The sequence below is a fragment of the Agelaius phoeniceus genome, chromosome 1, assembly GCF_051311805.1.
Source record: "Agelaius phoeniceus isolate bAgePho1 chromosome 1, bAgePho1.hap1, whole genome shotgun sequence".
NCBI classification, from domain to species: Eukaryota; Metazoa; Chordata; class Aves; order Passeriformes; family Icteridae; genus Agelaius; species Agelaius phoeniceus.
In genome coordinates this window covers 102,529,296-102,554,783 of record NC_135265.1, presented here as the reverse complement: position 1 = coordinate 102,554,783, position 25,488 = coordinate 102,529,296, and the positions used below count along the sequence as shown (strand labels likewise).

At 44.7% G+C, this 25,488-nt stretch overlaps 1 protein-coding gene across 1 annotated transcript in view; it reads left to right on the top strand.

Annotated features, from left to right (window-relative positions):
• Window positions 1–1,070: 1,070 nt before the first annotated feature.
• RAB31 (RAB31, member RAS oncogene family) overlaps window positions 1,071–25,488 on the top strand; it is a 62,214-nt gene continuing 37,796 nt past the window's right edge. Inside the window, exon 1 of the mRNA XM_054642560.2 lies at window positions 1,071–1,210. Within this exon, the coding sequence (XP_054498535.1) occupies window positions 1,172–1,210 (39 nt within the window). The 5' untranslated portion in view covers window positions 1,071–1,171. The remainder of the gene's footprint in view (window positions 1,211–25,488) is intronic.

The following is a 25,488-nucleotide window of genomic DNA, read 5'->3' as shown; positions in this document are numbered from 1 at the left end:
AACCTGATAAATTAGTGCAGAAAAAAAAAAAAAGCCAAAATAAAACTGTAAGCAGAACAGAGATGCTCTGATTTAAAATATCTGATGGATGATGCTCTTCTGCCTTCCTGGGGTTATTGTGCGCAATCCTTCTCCATCAATTCTACCACCTTGCATACCAAGAGCAGAGTGGTTATGAATTCTTCTTCACTGATTTCAGAGGAGTAGCCTTAAGCTGATGAGTTTAACTTAAATTTTGTATGTGATGTGTGGGCTGCAACCTACTAACCTGAGGTTGACTGTTTTATCAAAATTGGGTGTGTATTACCGGGACTGGGTAAAAAATGGAGTTACTATTTTCAATTATTTCTGCACATAGCAGGAAAAGCTTAAAAAAAAAAAAGAAAAAAAAGAAAAAGGAGATGGATTCAGATGGTTCACAACCAGAGCAGTCCCCATCCCATGCCTAGCCCAGCACATGGTGTGTAGGACTAAGCATATGCACAGCCCCCTGCAGGATGCCGTCTCTCACAGATTGTTTTTCTCACAACAGCAAATATTTACCCTGCAGTACAAAAAAGACAAGGAGCTCTAGGAAGGGGTCCAGCGAAGGGACACAAAGATTATTAGGGGCATGGAGCACCTCTCTTATGAGGAGAGACTCTGGGCCTCAGAAAAGACTGAAGGAGATCTCATTAATACCTATAAGTATCTCAAAGGTGGGTGCCAAGAGGATGATGTCGGACTCTTTTAAGTCGTTCCCAGTGACAGGATGAGGAGCAATGGCCATAAACTGAAACACAAGAAGTTCCACCTTTGCACGAAGAAGAACTTCCCACTGAGGGCGGCAGAGCGCTGGATCTCCATGTCTATCTGGAGACATTCAAACCCCACCTGGATGTGCTCCTATGTAACCTGCTCCAGATGACCCTGCCTTGGCAGGAGGCTTGGACCAGATGATTTCCAGAGCTCCTCTCCATCTCTAACGATTCTGCGCTGTCCCCGGGGCTGAGCCCAGGGCGCGGTGGCAGGCCCGGAGCGGCTCCGGCGGCGCTGGGATGGGAGCGGGGGGCAGCAGCGAGGCGGGGCCGGGCGCATGTGACCGGCGGCGGGGGCGGCCCCGGCGGGGCTGGGCCGCCTCGGCGGGGCAGTGCGGAGCGCCGGGGATGCGGAGCGGCCGGGCCCCGGGCAGATGATGGCGATACGCGAGCTGAAAGTCTGTCTGCTTGGAGTGAGTAAGGGCGACCGGAGGGTCGCTTCCCCCTTTTTTTGCCTCCTCTCTCGCCTCGCAGGTGGGGGCGGCGGGAGCTGGGCTGCTCGCTAAGCCGGGGAACGCTGTCCCGCTCCCAGCCTGGCTGTCCCGCTTCCCGGGGAGCGCCGCGTCTGGCGGCCCGGGCGGGGCGGGGGGGGCTCGGCCGCAGAAAATTCCTGCACGCCGAAACTTGGCAGCCGCGCACAGGGCGGGGGGAGGCTTTGGGGCTTGTTGTTTTTGTCTTGTTTCTCAACTTTTTAGAAGTGAGAAGGGCGTAGCGGGCTGGGGGAGGCGGAGAGCGGCTCTCTTTCGGGGGTCTCCCCCAGCGCTCCCCCGGCGGCGGGGCTGCCGGCGCAGAGCCATCCCCCCGGCAGCCCTGGCCCCGCGGAGGTCTCCCTTTGGTGCCAGAGCCCCGAAGGTACCGGGAGGGGTAGGGGGGTTTGCTGCCCACCCTGGGGGCTCGTCACAGGCGGCGGTGGCCCCGCCGAGCCCCGTTCCAGCGGTGGGGAGCCGCCCGGAGAGAAGCAGCAGCGCTGCCCGCCCCGGGACGCTGTGTCGGGGGGGTCGGTCCCGGCTCACCGATGTGCTGCTCGGTGCTTTGTTTAGTTCCTTGCCTGGCTTTATTCAGCAGCGCTTCTTTGACTCGATTCCTTACAGGAACGTCCTTTTTGCCATTCCTTTTTTTTTTTTTTTTTTTTCTTCTTTCGCTTTTTTGGCGAACTCGCGCGTGCGTTTCACATCTGGAGCAGCAATGTGCTTAGCTCTGCACTTTGGCTGCGCCTGCCCCTCTCTGCCCGGCACCGAGCGAGCTTCCCGGCAAAATGTGCCCACCAAGTTGGCACAAACACCGCCGCGGAGCAGAGCCACCTCTGCTGACAGTAACCAGCAGAGGATCACTACTCCAGTACACAAGTTTCTTTCTAAAAGTCAAACATCAAATCACCCGCTGCAAGTTCGGCTGTTTTAGGCCCGCATCTCCATAAGCACTCAGAGAAGCTGCATGAATGAAGGCTTTTTAGAGTGAATTTGCTTTCATGCCATCCAAGTGAGTTGAACATTTGAAAACCAAACACAAATAGACGCTCCAGTTCTCTCTGATTTGTGTTGACACTTAGCCCAGCAGGAGTGGGTACCTTGCCCTGGAGTAGTTCCTGCCAGGATGCGGTGCCAGGGCACTGGAGAGTTCAACCCCAAGTATTTGGCAGTCACCATTCCTCCTTTCTTGGTCAGAATTCCTGCCTTCAACTTTTAAAATGGCATAGTGACAAAAATAAATGTGGTTTGTACAAACATGAGGAGTCTGTGGTAGAATATGTGGATGTGTCTTTGCTTGTTTTCTTCTCCAGCAGAAAATGTTGTAATTTTATAGAGATGAAACGTCTTGTGGTATGAGATTCCACATGTCCATAATTTATTGATGTTTTGTAACATAAAAACTTACTGGAGATTTTGTAAGGCAATTGTTTGCTTTTTTTTTAAGATAGGAAAAGAAACCTATAGTACAGTTCTGTGTTACTAAGAGTATGCAATTACTCTGTAGATTCATTAAAATGATGGGGTGGCAGTGGTAGCACTTAGGGAGATGTGTCTGTAGTTGTAGTCACAACATATCACATTAGTGATATGTTCCTTCTGTTTTAAGAGGGCATAGTTGTAGAAAACCTTCTACTTCTCATCACAGACATCTCATTTACCGTGGGTATTGACACTATTTTCCCAAAAGAGAGGAATCCTTCAGATGATGAATCCCCTCAAGAAGTTGACGTTTCTAGAGCAGGGAAACTCCATACCTGTCTGTGTGAACAAATGGAGGCAATAATTGTCTGATCTGCTTGAAAGCTAGATGGCAACTCAAAAATACATTCTCAGATCTACCAAAAGAAATCTTGACAGTTGTTTTTTCAGTAGGTCCTGAAAAAAACCTGGTTAATCTGTATTGTATGTCATAGATCCCTTGATAATCAGTAAAGTCTGGAATATCCTAGTCCCAAGACAAGTTCTTATCCTTGTTAGAAATATGGATTAAATTGGTATGTAAACCCATATCCCTCTCCACTTCTGAACACAGCCCTAGACTGCACCTCTGGATCAGACAGGAGGATCACAGTTTGGCTTCAAGCTGTGCAGAGGGCCTGGACTTGGCCTATTTCTGCCTATTCAGAATTTCCCAATGGGAAAAAATTGCAGCTGGTGCAACATTTGCAAAGCCAGCTTCTCCTCAAGCTCTGGAGCCCCATTTGGCTATAGAGGGTCGGTCGAGATGGGAAGATGATGAAGACGAATAGAGAAACCAGAGCTCTGGTCCACAGTGCCAGCCCTACAGACCAGTGCAGTAGTCCAGGGCCAGTGAGTGGCCTGGAGCCATTGCACTAAAGATGGGGAGTAGGTTATTGGCTCCTGGATGTGACCCTACTTTGCCAGGAGGGAGCCTGGCCTCTAGTTTTTAGTATTAACCTAAAAAAACAGGATTTGGGTGTCTGCATTTCATTTCTTCTTCCTCCATAGTATCTTGAGGTTTTTAAAACTCTCTGTGGGTGTCACAGGAGTGATTTGGAGCAGCCAGGAGAAGTGCTCTGCAAGATGATGGTTGTGGGATTTGTAGCTGTTGGAGCAGACACGAGCGAGAGAAGGGCAAAGGGGAAATCTGGGGCAGCAGGAGGGTGGGAGTGAGTCAGTTTGGAAGGAAGGCTTTGTTGATTGCAGAGCTCTCTGAGAAGGGATGGTTCCAGCTTGCCAGTGGGCGAGGAGGAGCAGGATGCCTGCCTAATTGTCCAGTGCCTTGCAGCCTCGGGTGTAGGAGCTACGGAGGTGCAGTTGAACAGCTCTCTTTAGTATGTTGCCATGCAAGTGTCCTCAAGCCTGCTCCTAAACTACTTCCTCCAGTAAATTATTGCTGCTGGGTAGCGAGGTATCTGCATGTGGAAGGTGTTCATCTTCCTGAGTGCAAATTCTTGGAGCTCTGCTCCAAGTCCTGTCTTGTTACCCCCGACTCTTCCTGCTCTCTCAGTCCAGTTTATTTGTTCCCAGCAGTTGTCCCTGTGTTAGATGCCACATGCTTCTGGGTCTGAGTGGGTTTTAGCTGCAGCTCAGTGTGTGTGGTGAAATGAAGTGTAGCTCTCCTTTGACTTGCATGGTGTTTCCATGTGGGCACCTTGTTGAGGGGCTGGAGGAGAGAGGAGTATAGGGGAGCTGCTGTGTTCCTAAGCCGTGCTTCAGTGCTGAAATGTGGCTGGCTGTGCAGCTGCCAGCTTTCCTAATCTGTCTGTGGCTGCTCAGTGCCCTGTGCCTAGCTCCCAACATTTTCTTTATGTGGGCTGGAGGAGCGATTTACAGCTCCCTGCCAAATCCTGACATAATTGTGTGTGGCAACCGCAGAAGAGATTGCCAGGTTTACGACTAAGGCAAAGTTTCTTGTCTTTGTCACTTCCTGAGGAAACTTTGACAACTCTTCAGAATTTGGGAGGTGGTTTGCTGACTACCATTTAAAATGACCTCCATTACTCCTTTCCTTCTGTTTTTGTTTATTACATTTTTGTGTTGTGACTGTGCATCACAGGACCAAAGGAGGTAGGATTGGAAGAGGCTCAGAGGTCATCCCTTGTCCCTAAAGCCCTTCTTATTCCTTACATATGTTTGTTTCCTCTGTCTTTAAAACTCACAATGTTCTCCCTGGGGTTATGTCCCAGGGCTTAACTGCTTTTCCTGTAGAAAGTTTTTCCTGAACATAGTGCCCACATCTTCCCTGGCTGATGCTTTGTTTCTTTGCCCTTCTGTTTGTGCCTCTGTTTTCTTGCTCCTAAGAAGTCACTTGCTGGCCTGCATTGTGCTAGCATGAAAATGCTGTCTGAAGCTGGTGAGCCTGCATTTGTAAAAGGAGTGACATTTCCTCTGTGGAAATTACACTATGATACAGATATATACACAGATCACTGGGAGTATTTTAGTTTGTGTCTAAAATGTTTGTCATAGGCAATGCTTTTATGGCCTACATGTCCCAGCACAAATAGGAAAGCTGCTGTTCTGTTAAAAACAGAACACACCCCTGGCTGGGTTGAACCAGTTAAGGAGCTTTCTTCTCACCAGGTATGTGTAAGGTGGCCTCCATGGTAAGGTGAGCATCCTGCTGAAGACAGTAGCACTGCTTTGTGCAGAAGCCATGGGTGCATCAACAGCTGCAGTGTTGTAGCCTAAAACAGAGAGCAGAGCAAAGAAAGGGGGTCATGAGAAGAGAAAGAATGTACTGATGAAGTAAATGTGTGCCTTTTGTAATTTTGTCCACAAAACTGTCTTGTCTGAGAGAAGAACAGAGACTGCCAAGCAATTTTCCCCCCATATGAATGGTTCATCATTACCTACTCATTCATTCTATTTTATTGTGTGAACAAGTAGCTCTATCATGAGAGAAATTTTTGAGTTGTGATCACATGGCTGTCTTGTGAAGTCACTGGTTTGAAGTGTCCATCATTTCAGCCTTTCCATCAAAGGAGCCCTTTGATCTGTATCTCTTTCCTAGCCAGTTATGTTTTTGCATTGTACTGAAACATCAAATTACAGGTGAAACTGAACAGTGATTTTAAGTCCATGGAGAACTGAAAGACAGACACATGACTAGCTGAACTGCATATACCTGATTTTCTTGGGAAATGTTTTTTCTTTGTGTTCTTCTTTGGTGAAGAATACTCTGAAATATGCACTTTGTGTGAGCACACAGCACTTCCATATTCTGTTGCCCTGCTTTGCCAGTCAAAAGAAGCATACAAGATACTAAAGGAGACTGGGGCTGGTGATTTTATTTTTATTGTGTTTGTCAATATTGCATAAAAATCCAGTTATGCATCAAGCAAGCAAGAAAGGCCTAGTCTCTTGTAGCAATAAAAAAGTGTCTTCAGAAGCCTAAAGCAGCCTTTTCATATTATTTTATAAGACATTTAAATGGCTACAATCAGATTTTTTTTTTGCAATATAGACATTAAATATGTAGGTAAACAATTTCTCATAATTTGGAATTTAGGATTTCATGCTGATCTTGGCCCTATTGCTTTCCTAATGTATCTAAAAATTTTTTTCTTTTGTGATTTCTTCCAAGGGTATTGGGTGGGATTGCTTAGAAGAGCAGACTGGAACATCCTTCTAGGAAAAGGTGATTATGGAGGCCACACTCTGCTTTCGTTTCCAGTGGCCCAACCAAACTGGATTTCTGAAGAAGCAGAAGGAGGAATTTGAAGCAGATTTTAGTTTCAGTAGCAGCAAAGCCTCAAAGAGGAAGCTTGTCACTAATCATTTCCTGGGTAGCAAAAGAGCACCCTGTGGCTGGTGCTTGTTGCTGCACTTCATGGGCTCCCATTTGCTGATAACCATCTCTGAGCTCCCATCCCATGCTTGCAACTTGCCTGTTGAATGAGTCCATGCAGTGACTATCACCCAGATATCATATGCAGGCTGTAGTTCTACTGTTTTTCAAATTCTCTTTATATTTAGATTTCCCCAACCCCATGCTCTTTTTGATTTCTGGCCAAAAATTGGGAAACTTCTTGGTTTACAGTAGTTCTGGAGAAAAAAAACCCACATTCTTTCTTTCTGCCAAAATAAGGAAGTTGAATGGTGATAAACTCAATTTTTTTTCGTATAGTTGAGTGCAGTTTTAGCCCTATTCAGTAAAGTAATGCTGACAGACTATGTGAAGGAGGCAGAAACTTTGCATGCAAACAATACATAGAGAAAAGAAAAACCCTCTCATTTCCATCAGGTGGTTCCTTTGAACTAGCTTAAGTCAAGCCATATTAAAAGGCCATTTTTAATTTGCATTTAAAGTGTGTTTTCTGAAACTCTGGTTGGTGGTAGGACTTGTTTCTAAGGTGATAATTTGATTTATCGGTAGGATGTGCTGCAGTTACAGTGCAGTTCAGCTCCCCATGGGCAAAGGCCTTTGAGTCTGCAGGGCTTTTGCCTGTGGTGGTGTTTATAAATTACACAAATTATACAGTGCTGGTGCATTTTGCTTGTGTTGGGTTGTGTCTGAGCTGGGTCAGTGTGGGTGCTGCAGACTGCAAGTGCACGTACAGGCTGGAGAGACCTATTCTTGACCTATTCTGTCTAAAATTTCTCAAGCTAATTGCTTGTTGAGAGAAGCATTTACAGGGAGGTTGGAGCCATAACTCTGCTGCTCTTGCTCTTTTGCCTCCCTGCTGCTCCTTCTTGCAAATGCCAGTTGTCCAGTCATTGGGGTTGCTAGACCCTCCCAGGACTGCTATTAGTCATGGATTTCCTGGCCACATCTCTCTTCAGATAAGATCAGGACAGGCACTTTTTTTTTTTTTTTTCCATTTCCTGTGCCGTGGTTTTGAGGGGAAGGGAGAGGGACACATTGAAGTGAACACTTTGAACTGAACTGCTTTAGCAGGTTTGCACTGTTAAAGAATGGTGGAATGGTTTGAGTTGGATGGGACCTTTAAGATCATCTGGTTCCAACCCTGCTGCCATGGGCAGGGTCACCTTCCACTAGAGCAGGCTGCTGTTGGCCCCACCTTCCCCACAGTTCAGGTGCTGCCCCAGAAAACTGAGTGCAGGGCAAGGAGTTTCTTCTCAGCTTTGGTGGCTCACCGGCCTCCACTGATGTGGGGGCTGGTTTTGGAGCTGTGGTCTCCATCAAGAGCTTCTGGAGCTTCCTCTGCTCATATTTTTCTCAAGATGTTTCTGGGGCCAGCCAAGTGCCCAGCACATGGTTGGAGGTGCCTTCCAAGAGGGTTGGGAATGGAGGTTGGAAGCTGGGAAGAGTCGGTCTACTCACGAGCTACCGACAAGTCTTACCTCCTTCCAGTGCTCATCACACCTATGGGTTAGGTCATGGTGCCAATGAGTTGGATCATCCCGTGCTTTTTAGAGAGGGCAGAGCAAGCCTCTGGTGCTTTGCTCCTTGTCATGTCGCCCACTACCTCCTGACTGTAGGGCCAAGGGCAGCTGATGTGAATTTAACTCTGCAGAAGGTGTCTGGAGCTGCCATGGGACACGTGCTTCCAAAGTAAACCAAAATAAAAGATGTTTTTATTCTTACAGAGTTGTTTTTCTTCTCACTACATACCTTGTAGAGGCTGGGTAGTGGTGTCAAGGTCAAGGTGAAAGGAAATTTTTAAAATTCCATCTCCGTTTGTAGGATGCCAGGAAAGGGACACATTTCAGTTTCCTTCTGAAACATCTTGTACACCTTTTCCGTGAATGCTCGCCGTTTTGAGCACCACTGCCAAAGGACAAATCCAAGCTTTAGGAAGCCACCAGCGGAGGTGGATGGGAGGCCAGCTGGGAGCAGAGCCTTGTGTAAGCACATGCCAGTGGTTGATTTACAGTCTCTGGCCTTGCAGGGCTGTGCTGAAAGCCAAACAACAGGCAGTGGAACAAACGCTTTTTATTTTCACCAGGATATTTTTAAACAGAAATGCTGGTTAGTTCATGGGTTTTATATTTTTTGCAGGCAAGGGTAGAGAAGTTACGGTTTTTCACTTTTTGTTTTGGCCAGAGTATGTTCTTATTTGGGCAACATGTGGAAGTGCATGTGCATGAAATCCAGCCACTAAATACTTAGTGTCCCTGAGTTATTGTTTCCTCCTTTGTCAGCAGAGTGACAGGATGCTGCAGACGTCACTGGGTGTCCTGGTTGGACCCCTCAGGGGAATGTAGTCCCTGCAGGGTACTATAAAAAACTGTACATTATAAATACCAGGCTCTTACAGGAATTCACCTACAGTTAGGGGCTCTCTGAAGCAGATTCTCCTTCCCTTTAAAGCCTGTATACCAAAGAACCAAAATAAGTTACAAGAGACTCCTAAAGTGGGTTTAATTCTGAAAAAAAAAAAAAAATTTGGGGCTCATTTAATTCTGCAGCAAACAAAACTTAAGTGTTGTTAGGATCTCATGGTTCATCAGCAAAGCTGTGCTTCTGGGTGACAGAATGTGTCTGAAGTCACTTGCATCTCTTTCCATGCTCACTGATGACCTGTGGGATACAACTGGAGTAGCTTTAACCTTCTCTATCTTATGCTTGTAATTGGTAACTGATAATTCATCTCCAGTACTGCTGTTGTGTCAATTCTCCAGATCTACCCTTTCTTCCTGTGAGGCAATTCAGTGGCAAGAAAGAATCCTTAGCTCAACATCTGGTGTGTGCCGGCAGAGAGAAGCCGTACTGGGAATCACCAGACTTGCCAAAGACTGATTGAAAAGAGCGTTTTCTTGAATGCGGTCTGGTGTCACACCAAGGTTCAGCTTGACTCTTGAGACTTCAATTTTTAGGTACTTGATTTAAGGGGGCAAAAATATGTTATCACTATGGTCAATAGTTTAGGATTTAGAAGGATATTAACAACTGAGATACTGGAGGTGTTGGTAAACGTACAGTCACAGTTTTAATTTTAAGCATCTTCTACTATCCATGGAAGCAAATACTAATTTTGTTTGCTTTAGATAGTCTCTGTCAATGAAAAACCCTCAAACCACAAAAAAGTGAACTTCTCACTGACTGATACACACCACTATAAGCCTGTAAGGGTGCACTTCCACTTTGGTGGATGAATCTCGCAGCTGATTAATTCCTGGAGGGGTTTAGGAAATGGGAAAGGGAGTATGTTCTTTCATGAATAGGAAGCCCATTATCTATCTCTTTTTTTTCCTTTTCCTTTGCATACTAAATATAAGTAATTAAGTGTCTATTTTAATAATCATAATAGCAACACTTGAAATACACCTTCTTAAAGCTGATATGAACAGGAAGCCTCCAACCACTTTTAGGCCAGAAGTTATTCATGGTGCATAGTCCATGCTGACTTCAACCTTTCCAATACTGTGTAGACAAGCTTCCTTTTAGGATATTAATTTTGTGAATATGCTACAAACATGGAGGTTTTTTGCTACATTATCCCTTACACCAGCAGTTTTCTTTTTTGAATGTTATTGCTCTTGTGGAAAATCCAAGGAAACCTGAACTTTGTTTTTGTCTTGGTTTTGTTAAATGTCAGTGAGGGAATTAAACTTTGTCTTCAAGTGTTATGACTCCAACAGCAGAGTGTAGTTTATGGGAATAATCTTCAGGATCAATTGTTCTGTCTTAAATTGATGTGGGTTTTTTTCTGCTTTGGATATTTTTGTTTATTTTTTTCCTGCAGAGTGCACTTGAAAAGAATAAATGCATGCCTGGGCATTAGACAGACAGTTGGGGCATGTTTTATGTGACAAAAATGGCAGTTGGATAAAACCAAATAACATAAATTTGATTTGAGATTATGTTACTGAAACCCTAATCTGAGTAGCATCCTTAAGCTGTGTTTGATTCTGAGCATTAGGGTAATCCCCCTTCTGCAGAGTGTCAGGGTTCATCCTTCAGCCTTTGCTGCATGGGCTAAATTGCATCCCATGCTTAAAGCTCAGCATATGCTTTAATGCACAGCTGAATGTGCTGCTGTGTGGAGATTAGGATAAAATGTTTAGGTAAATTAAGTATTTGAGATTATACAGCTCATGAGTGATTCCTGTCATTTGACATTAAAGCCAGACAGAATAGCTGAGGTCTACCTATCTTGTGGCCAGGTTTGTCTTCTCCCTTAGGCTGGTGTGGAAAATAGCAGAGAGAAAGCCAACCTCCGATGCTGTAAATCCAAATTTAAAGAGATTGTCTGAAGGAGAGTGGTAGCCCTGCAGCCTAAAAAAATTCTTCAGGAACAGTTTATGACCAAAGAATGGTTTGGGTTGGAAGGGACCTTAAAGATCATCTCATTCCAGCCCCGCTGCCGTGGGCAGGGACACATTCCTGTAGACAACATTGCTCAGGGCCTTGAACACTTGCAAGGATCTGCAGATCAGTAGGAAAAGGGGTGTAGAAGTTGGCATGGAGGAGATTTGGAGAAACAGAGAATAATGGAGGAGGAGTAGGAGGAGTACTGAAACTGTGAGACCAAGGAAGAACATGTGGGAGTGTTGTAAGGGGACGGGTGAGAGGGATTGAGGAACACAGAGGAGTAAAGTGAGGAGCAAGGGAAAGAGAAGCTGAGGATAATAAAACAGAAAGCTAGACAGAGCAAAGTAGCAAAAAGGGAGTAGAAATAATAACATGGGGTGAAAAAACCCTGCCAACCTCTCCCTTGATTTTAGCCTTCAGTTTCCTTTTAAATTATTTTCAAACCCTGACTTTGTCTTAGTGCTGTTTCATTTGTGTTTCAAAACACTTTTGGCCAGTGGAGCCTGCAGAATTGTTGCTTGCATTGCTTTAAATTTAGCTGTATCTCTCAACCAGTCAAAAAGTCTGTCAGAGATGTGACACAGGGAAGCTTTGGTGGGATCTCATTGGCCAGTTGATATGTCTTCCTCCATCCCTGTGCCTGTTGTTCTGCCTTGTCTGGGATCTGTGGGAACTTCGGAGTTAGTTCCATGTAGTCCCAAACCCTCAGGCTGTGACACTGGAAGTGTGTAGTATCCAGACAGTCTGTCTTGAGGGTGACTCCTCAGCACCTTCTGTGTGGCTTTTGCTATTTTGGAGGGAAAGATGAAATGCACTCTTGTACTCCTTTGTCCTTTGAGGAGGTGTCCTTAAATGTACTAAACTCCATGGTTTAGCATTCCTCTTGACATGTTCCCAGCGTGTTTTCAGTTGAGATTTGCAAAGTCTATACACTTTTGACCATTTCTGGTTCCCAGATTTTGAGTGAAAATGAGAAAAAATGGCCAGATGAATAAAACATTCCTTCTGCAAGTCAGTTGTAAGTTAGTACTGGTTTCCTAGTTATTTTTGTGATGGAGAGAAGAGCGTGCCTCAACAGTAAGAGCAACAAAACCTGGTTTTCCTTAGGGGCCTTTCCCTAAAAAGTTGAATTTCATGGCACTAGTGTTACCAGCTTTTAGAAGTTGCTGTGTTTCATTCCTGATGAAATCAACAGGAGGTGAACACATCCAAGAAATCAACTGCTTAAGGGCTACAGCCTTGCACTGATAATTTCTCCCATTTGTGAGCCTGTTTGGTGCAGATAGCTTTAGGTTTAGTAACTTCACACAGCAGCACACAGTAAATCCACAGATAAAAAACTCAGCCCTGGGATTTATTATACCGTGCTTGCTGTTATCTCTTCGGTTTGCTTGCATGAGAGATAGAGGGGAAAGCACCAGGTGGGTCTTTATATGATGCTGTTTAAAATAAGTGGTGATGTTTGCTGTCTTAGGGAAAACTTTACATCCAGACAACAGGTGGAATGAATATGAAATCACTACTAATTGAGGTTGGTTAAACCTAACAGTTGCTTAAACATTTCTTAGCACAGATTTAGGTTTAGGCAAACTTTTGATTGTCCATTTCCCATCCTGCACATAAATTCAGGAAATGAAAACCTCCAGTTTCAAGGATTTTAAGCCTCTCCTTCATGTTGCCGCCGAATGTCCACATGGATGCATAGTATCTACATGTCATTTGCAATTAATTGGAAATAACAAATAATGGCAAATTTCAGAAACTCTCAACTTCCCCTGATACCCCCTGCAGAAGAAACTTGTTTTATTGTGTCTGGAAGGTTGATGGAAGTGGCTTTCCAAAGATTGGCAAATTGTAAAAGCAGCTTGCATAAAGAGGGTGCCCATAGCAGCTGGGCAGCCTTTAGGCTGCTGATAAAGGAGACCAACTCATACCTTAGATGGTCACCAGAGGCTGCTGATTTTGCAGTTTATTGTATCAGCTAAAAGGAACTGATAAGCAGAGTTTCTGGCAATAAATCCAGATACGAAATCCTTAGTTCCCATTCCACCCTTGTGGTGTTTCCTGACCCACTCCAGGCTGATGGTGTCCAGCTGCCTTTGGCCACTGGAGACCAGTGGAGGAGTTATTTGCTTCTGGTTGTTGGTAGGTGACGTACCCAGTACCAGGGCTCTGCTAATTTGGAGCAAAGATCCTTGGCCATGAGGCTGGTTCCTGTTTGTTAGAGGAGATGTGCATTTTTGTAGCTGGCCCTGAAACTGCCTTCTTCCTCTCTCTTGCCTGTTGCTGTAAGGGAGAAGGGATTGGGCTTTCTTGTCTCCAGGATTGAAGTTTTCAACCAGTGTTTCAGTTGGAACTCATAATTTAAGTGGCTTTTTTCTTCCTCTCTGCTATGAAATGCAGTAACAAGTTGCAGGTGGGACAGTTACAAAGTGGGATGAGTAAGTCTGAACATTGAATTGAATAGCACTTATTGAGCTTGGTTGGACAAATCTGAAGGTAATTGAGCCCTTTTACAGTTTTTCCAGGCAATTGCTGGACAATTTTTATACTAGTGAAATAGCAAGCTGAACACAAGAGCCATTTTGTCAAATGCTGTGGTTGATGGGCATATTGTTGCTTGTGTAAGAGCCACTGCCTTCATTTAATAAAAGAAAATGACTTGATACTAGTTGGCAATCTACAATGTGAAATTACAGTGTTTGGATTTGGATTATCAATTTCAGATAATGGTTGGAAGATTTTTGATATCTTCTATGTTGGGACAGGAATATAAATTATTTTGTTTTTGTATTTACTAGGTGGCACTAACAAGCCCGTATTTCTAAATCATGACCCCTAATGATAGAATTTGACAATGAAAAGAGGTAGAGTGTTGGAGTATGAACAGCAACTTGTGTCAAACAGCAATTTGAGTCAAAGATTATCTCCTCATCATACCAGTATTTTGAAAGTTGCAGCTGTTACAATATATGTGGGGAAGGTTCACTTAGGAAAAGAATTTGGTTTGGAAAGAACTACACAGAATTTTTTATCCCATTTTTTGCTGGCAAATTGTACTTGAAAACAACATTTGTCAGGATGCTGTTGCTTAATGTGTTTACTTAACTGTGAAAATATCAGGTTATTTATGCATGTTGTCTGAAAACTAAATTTGGTTTCTGTGATCACTGCATTGCACAATGGCGATGAAAGATGTTTAACCAAATTGTTATGCTGGTGTGTGTGCATATGGCCAATGGAGATAAAACCCCTGCAATCAATACTCATTATCACTGACAATGTGAGGTACAGTGACTTGTATGTTACTTCCCTTACCTAATTTTTCAACTTCAGGGACAATTATGAGGATTTCTAAGTAGATACTATTCACACATCTTTTTACTGTATCTTTAAATAAGAATTTCTCTGCAGGAGGAGTAGTACATCAAGTGGATTTTTGTGACTCCATGTGTGTTTTGAGATAGAGCAGGTAGGAAAGGAATGGCAGCATGCAGATGCTAAAAAGTGTCCCAGATTTGTCTAGAAAATTAACTCTGACCATTGGAATTGCCAAAATCCAGGTATTACTATCAATAAAATTGCGTAGGCATTGAAGCAGTACCTGCAGTTTAATTTATTTTAGCTTTATTTAGCTCCTCCCTGTTTGAGGTCTGACTTGCTGGAGTGATCTGGGAAGTTTGCTTTTAGTTCCTGTTTTGTTGGTGTTGGGAATGTGACCCATGGTAGACCAGGGCCCATTTCTCATCCTCGCCTGAAAAATGAAATGGTGAACATTGGAGAGGTCATACTGAAGTGTCTGTGGTGGAGCTCAGATGGGAAATCAGCAAGCTGGCAGCAGGGAGATGTCATTAGGGTGAGCTAGGGTGGTAGGAGAGCGCCTCAAACATGGTTTGAGGTCCCTGAGGGCAGCTGTGGCTGCCCCATCCCTGCAACTGTGCAGGACCAGGCTGGATGGGGCTTTGAGCAGCTTGATCTAGTTGGTGTCCCTGTCCATGGCAAGGGGGATGGAAATAGATGATCTTTAAGGTCCCTTTTGTCCCCAACCATTCTGTAATTCTATGATTCTGTAACACACTTTCTCACCACTTACGAGGCACCTCTCAGGGTGGGTTGAGTGGGTTTGTCTTCTGGTCCGTGCTATGCCATGGTCAGGAGGATCCTCTGATCCAGTGCTCAGTAAAAGGCAATTAGAGGTGTGATTCTTGTGTGGAAGATAGTGACTCCATGAAGTCCCACAACTATGGTCTCCTAAAAATTAACCCAAAAATTTCCTTTCTGCGGCATACAACATTGTTGATACTGTGCAGGTTTGGGTGAGGTTTTTATGGGTTTTGTGGGGTTTTTCCTTTCTTTGTTCATTAGTACAATAAATTTATTGTGGGATAGGGGCATTCCTTTGAAGCTGCCTTTGCCACATTCACACTACCCATTGCCACACAGGGCTCCTCAAGATGGTCCCAGCAGTGGGAGATGCCTGTGATTCCAAGGGAAGGTGCTCAGGCGCTCTTCTTTCCCTCTCAGTCTGCATCACCTTTCTAGTTCTTGCAAGTTCCTCCCGCTGTCCCCTTTCCCTCCCTCCCTCCCTCCCCAGGCTTTTGGCTCCCAGCTCACTCGGGCAGAGTCAGTGTCCCTTCCTCCTGCGCTCCAGTCTCAGCGTGGCCGAGCGGAGCCGGTTCGCTGCTCCCGCAGTCCCCGGAGTCACCAGGTGGTGCTATTGCCCAGGGAAATGCCCTCCGTGCACTGCCACAGCCCAGCAGCCCCTGCTGAGGGGCTCGGTGGGCTTGGTTTTGGGATGGAGCTCGCTTTGGTGGGCAGCTGGCTCAGGTACTGCCAGGGGTTCTCTTTCTTGCCACGGGTTCAGTCTTGAGTCAGTTTTATTGATGCAAAGTTGTTTCCTGTGACTTAATCAGCCAGGGCCTTGTTTGACAGTGAGGTCCCCCAAAGGCTGCGCTGCTTCTGGATAGTTTGTGCAGAACTCAAAAAACTCAAAAACTGAAAAGCTGCTTCACTGTAGTGTGGAGCATAAGCAGGTCTCATTAAGGATATCCTCAGGCTTTGTACTGTTGGGCCCCCGTGCAATCCAGTGGGGGGGATTTTTGCTCATTCATTGGCATGTGCTGCTTGTCCAAAGGAGATCTATGTGTGTGTGACCCTTCAAAGGTGCTCCTCTTCTTTCTCCTTTCATCCTCTCATCTTATTAGCCAGCCAGATTGATACCACCTTATTTGCAGCTGCCTTTTATATAGATCATGCTCCTACTTGAAACTGTAGAGGCAGTTCAAAACTTGGAGTTGAGCATCTTAAATGAATAGCCAGTGCCCCCAAAAGCCACAATTTGAGCTGAAGGAATGCAAATAAACACCAAGTTCCTTCTTCTTTTTCACCAGGCTAAGCAATTCTCTCTCCACAGCCGCCCATACTACATGCTGAGAAGGGCATAAGAAATTGATTGAGATTCTGCTCTTTGATTTCAAGTTAAAATCCCCCATTTCTCTTGGCAGTTCAGCTGCTGTTCTGAATTTGATAACTTGTGTGCAAAGGGGAAGGAAAGATGTAAGAAAAGACACAGAGAATTAGCTGGAAATTTGATGAGGGGAAGCAGTTTCTAAATAATATTAGTAACAATCAAAGGCTGTTATCTTTGCTGTCCATGCTCATGGTGGCATAGCACTGTGGCTAGCTTGCTCTTTGTATAGTAACATGCAGTGATTAAGCATAAACAGTGGAATTGGATTATGGATTTGAGTTTTGGGTTGGTTTTTGTTTGTTTGGTTGGTTTTTTTCTACCAGAGTAGGTGAGCTCTGAAGAATAGCTTTCCCTCCACAGCCCCCTTTCTCATAAATCAAGATTGCTTTATATTCCTGTGTCAGCTTCACAGACAAAAGAGTTGGCAGGTTGTGGAAGAGCAGCACGATTTGTAAGTGCTGGAAGAGAAAATGTGCAGCAGACACGTGGAATACTTTGTTGGGGCAATGAGTATCACTCCAGGCTGGGGCGTGAACAGATTGAGAGCAGCCCTGCTGAGAGGGACCTGAGGATTCTGCTGGATGAGAGGCTGGGCATGAGCTGTCAGTGTCAGCTTGCAGCCCAGAAAGTCAAACACCTCCTGGGCTGCATCAAAAACAGCGTGGCCAGCAGGGCAAGGGAAGGGATTCTGCCCCTCTGCTCTTGTGAGACCCCACCTGCAGGTCTGCATCCAGCCCTGGGGTCCTCAGCACAGGAAGGACATGGATATGTTGGAGAGAGTCCAGAGGAGGCCACCAAGGTGATGAGAGGGAGGGAGCATCTCTAGTACAACAAAGGGCTGAGAGAACTGGAATTGTTCAGAGAGGAGAGGAGAGGAGAGGAGAGGAGAGGAGAGGAGAGGAGAGGAGAGGAGAGGAGAGGAGAGGAGAGGAGAGGAGAGGAGAGGAGAGGAGAGGAGAGGAGAGGAGAGGAGAGGAGAGGAGAGGAAGAGGAAGAGGAAGAGGAAGAGGAAGAGGAAGAGGAAGAGGAAGAGAAGGAGGAGAAGGCTTCAGGATGACCTAATTATGGCCTTCCAGTACCTGAATGGAGCCTACAAGAAAGATGGAGAGGGACATTTTATCATGTGTAAGTGGCAGGACAAGGATGAATGGAGTCAAACAAAAAGATAGTAGGTTTGGATTAGATATTAGGGGGAAGTTTTCTGCTGTGCAGGTGGTGAGGCTCTGGAACAGGTTGCCCAGAGCTGTGGATGCCCCATCCCTGAAAGTGTTCAAGGCCAGGCTGGATGGAGCACTGGATGGAGCACTGAGCAACCTGGTGTATTGAAAGATATCCCTGCAGGGTAGGTGGGTTGGAGGTAGATGATCTTTAAGGCCCCTTTCAATGATTCTGTTATTCTTAAGGCTGCAGCTGTGATTCTCCATGCCACCAATCCAGAGGAAGAGCTTGGGATTGGAGCCCTAGTGATGATAGCAGAATAATGCCAATTGTCTTGGAAACACTCTAGGAAAGACTTTGGTTTTATGTAATATTACATGCATGGATATATCAATGTCTCTGGCAAAGTGAATCTTTGCTAGCATTAGCTACAATATAGAATTAGCTGCTCTTTTGTCTCTCTTATCTCTGGCCAGGCACATCACTTTGGTAGGATCACAAAGTGGTTTTGGCCATCAATGCTTGCTTGATTTTGTACTTTTGTGAAAGACATACCCAAAGATCACAAGCAACTTCACTGTTGCTTGTGATCTTTGGGTATGTCTTTGACAAAAGTAGATAGTTGGAAGAGATTGTAATTAATATTGCAGTCTGTGAGTGAGGGAGGGATGGAAATACTCTTTTTTATCTATAAGAGAGAAAAGGATGTAGCAAAATATTAAAGAAAGTGTAGTTGAAACTTGGGCATTAGAGGTTTTTGTTGTCTCTGGAAGATGACTGGGCTGGGATCTGATGGAGAGCAAGGGGCCTGTGACTACAAAGAGACTTGCTAACTCCAAAGAAGTCTACAGATAGTAGGACCAGTAGGACTGCATTCTCTGGCTCCAGGTATTGCAGATACTGGAGCAGCTATGCAGGCCTGAGTTCAGTTCCACAGGAAGATGTGTGCAGGATGTGTGTGGAAGGAAACCACATGCTGAATAATCACACTGGTAAGGGTGCCAAAACTGGTAATGCAGCAGGCATTTGGCTTTGGGGACTGGTTGGGAACGGAGGTGGACAGGGCTGTAGCCTCCCTTCAGCTCTGAGGTGAAGCAGATAGTCAATCACTGTACATGTTTTGCAAATGGATGTGGACTGAAGGAAAACAAACCTAGAAAAGGGATCAGATGATGTTTTCCATTCAGAGATGCATTGGGTTTCTGTGGCAAGGCTTTGGTAGTGGCAGGGGGGGTGGGGTTGCAGGGGTGGCTTCTGTGAGAAGCTGCCAGAAGCTTCCCTGGTGTCCTACAGAGCCAATGCCAGCTGGCTCCAGGGTGGACCCACCACTGGCCAAGGCTGAGCCCATCAGTGATGGTGGTACTGACTCTGGGGTAACATGGCTAAGAAATGGAAAAAACTACTGCACAAGAGCAGATTGCAGAGGAATATTGTGACAGCAACAACCCTGCAGACACCAGGGTCAGTGGAGAAGGAGAAGGACAAGGTACTCCAGGCTCTGGAGCAGAGATTCCCCTGGAGCCTGCATGGAGACCATGGTGAGGCAGCTGGGCCCCTTCAACCCATGGAGGTCCATGGTGGAGCAGAGATCCTCCTGCAGCCTGTGGAGGGGACCATTTTGGAAAAGATGGATGCCTCAGGAAAACTGTGACCACATGGAAAATTCATGCAGGAGGAGGCTCCTGCCAGGACCTGTGGACCCATGAGAAGGGGAGCCCACACTGGAATAACTTTGCTGGCCTAACATGTCACTCCATGGAGGACCCACACTGGAGCTGTCTGTGCCTGAAGGATTGCACCCCATGGAGAGACTGTGCTGGAGCAGTTTGGGAAGAGCTGCACCCCATGGAAGGACTCACATATGAGCAGAAGAAGAATGTGGGGGATCTTCCCCCTCAGGAGGAGTGAGAGGCAGAGACAATGCTCTGGTGAGGAGCAGGTAGAGAAACTGGAGTAAAGTTAAACTCGGGAAAAAGGGAAGGATGTGGGGGAGGTTTTTAAGATTTAATTTTTATTTTTCATCATCCTCCTTTGATTTGATTGGCAATAAATTAAATTAATTTCCCCATTTCAAGTCTATTTGGCTCATGGCAGTAGTTGGTGAGTGATCTCTCCCTGTCCTTATTTCAACCTAAAGGTTTTTTGTTAGATTTTTTCTCCCTTGCCCAGCTGAGGGAGTGATAGGATGACTTTGGTGGGCACCTGGTTTGCAGGGAGCATCAGCCCACCACAGGAGGCCAGATACATTAAGCCCTGGCTGGAAAATGTTTTTCTGTTTTAAAACAGCCAGTAGAAATGTACAGGTGGTATTGAAGATGCATATAAATACCAAACAAATAAACTCAGTGCTTGACTATCTCTTAAAGAACTTAAATAGCTCTTTGATACTGTCTGAATGCTTTAGAACTATCACTGTTTTACATCCCCATAATGCTGTTGCAAGGTAAAATCAAATAAGTATTTTCACCTAGCAGCTAGTGAGCTGAGAACAGTAGAGCCAAGAATTACTGTGCCAAATGCAGTCCTTGCAGCACTAGGAGGAGGGATTGCATTCTGGCATTCTGATATAACAGGACTGACCTGATTGTGGGTAGAACAAGTGCTGCACTTTTGTGTGTTGAGGGAATTGATATAATTCTAATGTGCTCCAGAGGAAAAAGTCTGATTCTCTAGCTAATTTTTGCTCTGCAACAGCAATGTTGGCCTGAAAGCAATTAGAAATGATGTGTAGGGTTTTTTACTGTGTGGAAGTTGGCATAGGTCATCCTAACTTAGTGGGAGTAATGTACCAACTGACTTAAAAGACATCTTTACTACTGCATATTATGAATTTAAAGAAGGGAATGCAACAAAGGGAAATGCAAATAGGGATTTTCATGTAAAGTTCACCCAGGGACAGGTGACCAGAAGAACTGTGGTGGTTCCTACTGAAGTGAGACACTGAAGAATCCAGCCAGAGTAAACCCACCAGAGAAGGCCAGTGGTGGCCATCCTCCTCTCAAAACAGAGTTGCAGTGAGATCCATGTGTTTGTGCTGGGATTGTGGGCAACTGGGTTCCAGCATTCAGTGTGAGTGGTGTTCATTTGGCAAGTACCCTTCACTCAGGAAAGAGCATGTCAGCAAAATTACACTTCTGGGAGCCAACTCTGGTCTAGGTCTTCCCTTTGAAAAATTTGCTTTGCAGATGAGTATCTCCCAGATCTTTGCAGAAATTCCTTGAAGATCACTGGTGGTATATGGCCACAAAATTTTAATTTGGAATTTACAGAAATCATTAGTGTCCTGGATGAGATGCCTGTATTTTGACTGTGGAAGTGAGGCTTCAGAGCACCTGTACCTGCATCCCTTTGGTTCAGGCTGAAGCCTCAGGCAGTTTTGTCTTGGTGAGGCAGCTGAGAGCCAGTGTGTGAGTCTAAGAGCTGCTCTTGTATTTTCATCTGTGCAGCTGTGCAGTGATAGCTTTGCCCACTTGACACATCTTGCAGATGGAAAAACTGAATAAAGGCGGGAAGCATTTTTTTTCTTCCTAGACACCACTCCAGAGTGCATGGCTTCATTTTCCCTGGGACAAGCCTGACACTTGGCAGATTCAATTCAGTCCCAGGGGTGTCTGAACCTCGGTCTCCTGCAAGGTATTTCTCCTTACAGCAGTGTTTTCAGACAACTGAAAGTGATACCCGAACACAGGGAAGGGCGAAGGACGTGTTTAAGGACAGCAAAAAGTTTATTGGGCAGAGTAATTCTTGGATTAAAATACTGCCCTTGGAAACTGCCATCAGGAATCTGTTGTGCATAACTCTTCCTTGTATGTTCATACAGTTGATAAAAATCCAAAGGCAGTTTCAGATGCTCTTCAAGCTGTCTGTCACAGCCTTCCAGAGCAGCTGTAAGTGGATTAGTAAGACATGGAAAGTATTGCAATGCTACCTGCATTTGATCAGTAGAGTAATGATTAAAATGTTGAAGGCAAGCACAGAGGACTAAAGCAGGCTGCAAATTGCAAAGCTTTAATTTATTTTTCGGCTTGTTGCTTTTTTGCCTCCACTGGAATTTGAAGGAGAGCCATAATCCTGTGCTCAGCCTTAGCATGTCACATGCCTTTGGGTTAAGAACTGGCAACCCTGAAAGCATTCAAAATGCAGGTTGGGTGTCTCAGTGCTGCATGCCAGACCGTGCCCGAGGAGTGGCATTCCTCCTGGACACCAGGCTCCACCAGAGCTGAGCTTACATTTCTGCTAAAGCCCAGTGATACTTTACAGCCCAGGCCCTGCAATTTGTTTGATGATAGCTAATGAAATGCAAACCATTTAGCAGCTCTGAGATGCGATTACACTGCTGTGAATTTTCAGATTCCATCAAAGTCCTGCTGAGGGTAATGGGAACGGGCCAGGGTGATTCAACTGTAAATCAAAAATGAAAGCGTGGCGAATTCTGGCAGTGGAAAGAAGAGCTGTTCAAATGTGCAGAAGCTGATTTGCCAAGTCAAAACCAGCTGTCCTTTACAGAGCTACTGGAATGAATGGTCTCTCTGCATTTGTATTTTTTTTTGTGACTCATTGATTATTTTTCTTCCCCTAAAGTTTAAATTCTGTCTTTCTACCTCAGGTTTGCCTGGCCAGTTGCAAAGCTTTTCAGTGCCTGGTTCTGGTATATAAAATACCAAATGCATTGATAATAAAGGACAGTTTTCTCCTTTTTGGTAACTTCATACCAATTCAAGTGTTTTCATCTGTACATCTTTAATGCTTCAACAATGAAAGCTCTGCTCGGAACAAGACAAGGACCTCTCCTTCCTCTCTGCACTAGCACTGGCAGGAATCAAATCAGTGTTACAAAAAGTAGAATTTAACTTGGGAAATCTTGAGCATAAACTGGCTCCTCTGTTATTTTTCAGTTAGGGATGAATCAGCCAGGAGTGTCCAGCGGTGTGAATATGTAACAGGGAGCCGGGAATTGTTGCTTCTCTTAACAATGAGGAGCAGCCAGCTTCCTCTCTGAGCAGATCCTCTCCTCCCCACCCAGGAGAATGGGACAGTTTTTTGACTACACCCCAGGTCTGTGTGTTTCATCAAGCCTGGGTTTTTTTGTTTTGATTTTGTTTTGATTTTGTTTTGATTTTTGTCTGAAGGATGACAGAAGGTGCTGTTATCTCACTGGACAGTACACCGAGTGAATTGTTAAAGACAAATTTGACCACAGATGTTTCTGGTGCATGCACTTAATTGCACTTCTTGATGCTGACCAGTCTGGAGAAAGCTTCAGAGTAGTTTGCTGGTACTGCTCTCTGGCTGAAACCCTGAGTTCCATCAGTGTGAGCAGCTTTGTAATTCCAGCCCTATACCTGATGAAAAAGCTCTGCCATGAGAGGCTTCCTGGGGGTTACACTAAGCTAACCCTGACTGCATTGGTCGCGCTCTTTTTCTCTTGATCAGGGATCCTCAGAGGAAGGGTTCAGCCACCAAGGGGTTCAGCCACAGTTCTTGTGGTGCCTTTGCTCAAGTTAGGGTGGTTGGCTGCTCAGCTTTTGGGGAGCCTGGCACAAATGGGCTCTGAGGAGCAGATGTATTCCTGCTGTGAGGTGCAGGGAAGTCCTGCTGAATTTGATGGAAGCCACATGAGCTGTGGGATCAGTTTCTGGCATGTGGGAAAGGATAAAGACTTGTCAGGTCCAAATGTTTCTCATATTATTACTGAAATAACATCTTCTTTGCCTGGGGATTTTTGAGCACTTAGTATTTATACCCTCCAGGTTGCTAGGGCTCATTCTTCTTTTGATCTGTAAGACTAACTCATGTTAAACCCTGTCAGATTTAATGAGACCTGTCTGTAGCTGATGTTTCAGTGACTCTTAGTTATTGTGAGGAATGTTTTGAAGGGACAGGCACTTTTAAGTTTTAAACATTTTTTAAAATTCACATTGTAAATTTGATTGAATCCTGGCTTTGTCCAAGTTGATGAGAAAACTTCCTTTTGGAGGAGCTGTGTGTGGGATCCCTGTTAATATAGAGGTCAGTTCTCCTGCATTGCTTCTTAATGCAGATTTTTGTGGTGCCTGTCTCCAGGGTGTCTCAACCTTCCTTTAAAGCTGAAATGGGAAGTTAGTCATGAGATCTGTGGTGGTTACAAGCCAGATGTTCTTTTTTTCTTTTTTTGTCCTTACTTTGCAAGTAGAAGGACAGAAGGCAGTTTCTTCAGTGTATTCATTCTTAGGGTGCCATTTCCTCGTGTGAAGTGCTGTCTAGTGTTCTTGTTTTTGTATTTTAAAAATCCTAGAGTCATAAAGGATTTTTGTATGGTTTATCTAATTTAACACATACTTAGGAAGCCCTGTGTGTTAACATAGCAGAGAAAGACTCTGCATAGTCGAGACTAAAAAAGCTCTTGCAGCAGTGTGCATGATTATAGGGCTGCTGTTTAGTCATCAGTCATGATATGTGTGGATTCTTTTTTTGTGAATCCAACATTTATTCAGTTTCAGATGTAGAAAAAAAATTACATGAAGAGATTAGTTTAGTCAGCACAGTAGGGCTTGACCCTCACTCAGTTAAAAGCTATTATAATATCAAGGGTGCAGACTAACAGCCTAATCAGGGATATGTTTACAGGGTGCTGTAGCTTCCTCCAGTTTGGAAAAGTGCTTGGAGGACCAGGCCCTATCTGCAAAGATATAAATGAGACATCCAGATTTAAATTAAAGTACTCAATTTTTCTGCATTAGCTTTTTCTGCTGGGATAAATGTGTTTGGAACAATAGACAGAGGAATATACGAAATGCCTATTTGTAATGGGAAAATGGTTTTCCTTTTTAATATATTGCTCATATTTTTTCTGCTTTCTTTTTTTTTTTTTTTATCTCCCTGTAAGCTGCTGCAAATCAGCCAGAAGCAGTTCAGTTGTTGCTTGCCTGCAAATGAGTTGCCAGCATCCTATAATGCTGCTGGCTTGAAATACAGTCTCATCTCCTTTACAGCAATGAGAGCCAAGGAGAGCCAAGTGGGGTGGTTCCCCAGGAGCAGGAGTGTGGGTGGAGGCACTGTTTTCTGTGGCATTCTGCTCTCCATTCTGGTGCTCTTAAAATCCTCACACCTAAATCCGCTGCTAAGGGATTTTGGAAGGACAGAGAATGCGTTTTCCGGGGTTAAACATTAAAAGTGTGGAATTAGTCATGCTTACATTGGTCCCTTGTATTTATCAGAAACATCTGATACAGTTTCAGATTTTGAGTCCATTTTGCTGACCAGGGGACATTCTGAAGCTACTTATTCTGGCAAACGAATAGTGGCTCACTTACTGTGAATTACATTCCTACTTCTTTCCTTCCTCCCTGCCCCACCCACTTTGCTTATCTTGATACAGGGTGGTTTATAACTGATATTTTGTAAGTGTGCTAGGAGGTTTATGAAGAAGAAAAAGAATAAAGAATAAAACCCTGTAGTTGGTTCCTTGAGTGATTTGTGAACACCTTGATTCGCAATAATTGTTTTATATTTATTCATTTCTTGCCACTTCTTTCCTGGATTGGTATGCTCTTGAGTGTGATGAGTCAATGACTGTAGTGCTGAAGCCCTTGGGTTTCCTGTGAATGAGGATTTTCCCAAAGAATTGCAGGATCTGTAACTTGAAGTGCAGCATAACTCCTGAGGGCATCTTCTCAGTTTCTGAAACTTATCCAATCCACTCTGCTCAGTGCCACCGTGACCTTTTGCATAAGCCGAGATGTTGTACCTTCGTGTATGTTTGATGTTATATGTACACCAACATCAGGTAAAACAAAACAGAAAAACAGATTAGAGGGTGTAATAGCAGAACTCTGAGAACTGGAAAAATAAATCTTCTGTATGCCTGAGTGTTATCCAGGCATGTGGCTTGATAAATCTACTATAATCCTTTGAAGAAAAAAGAACAAA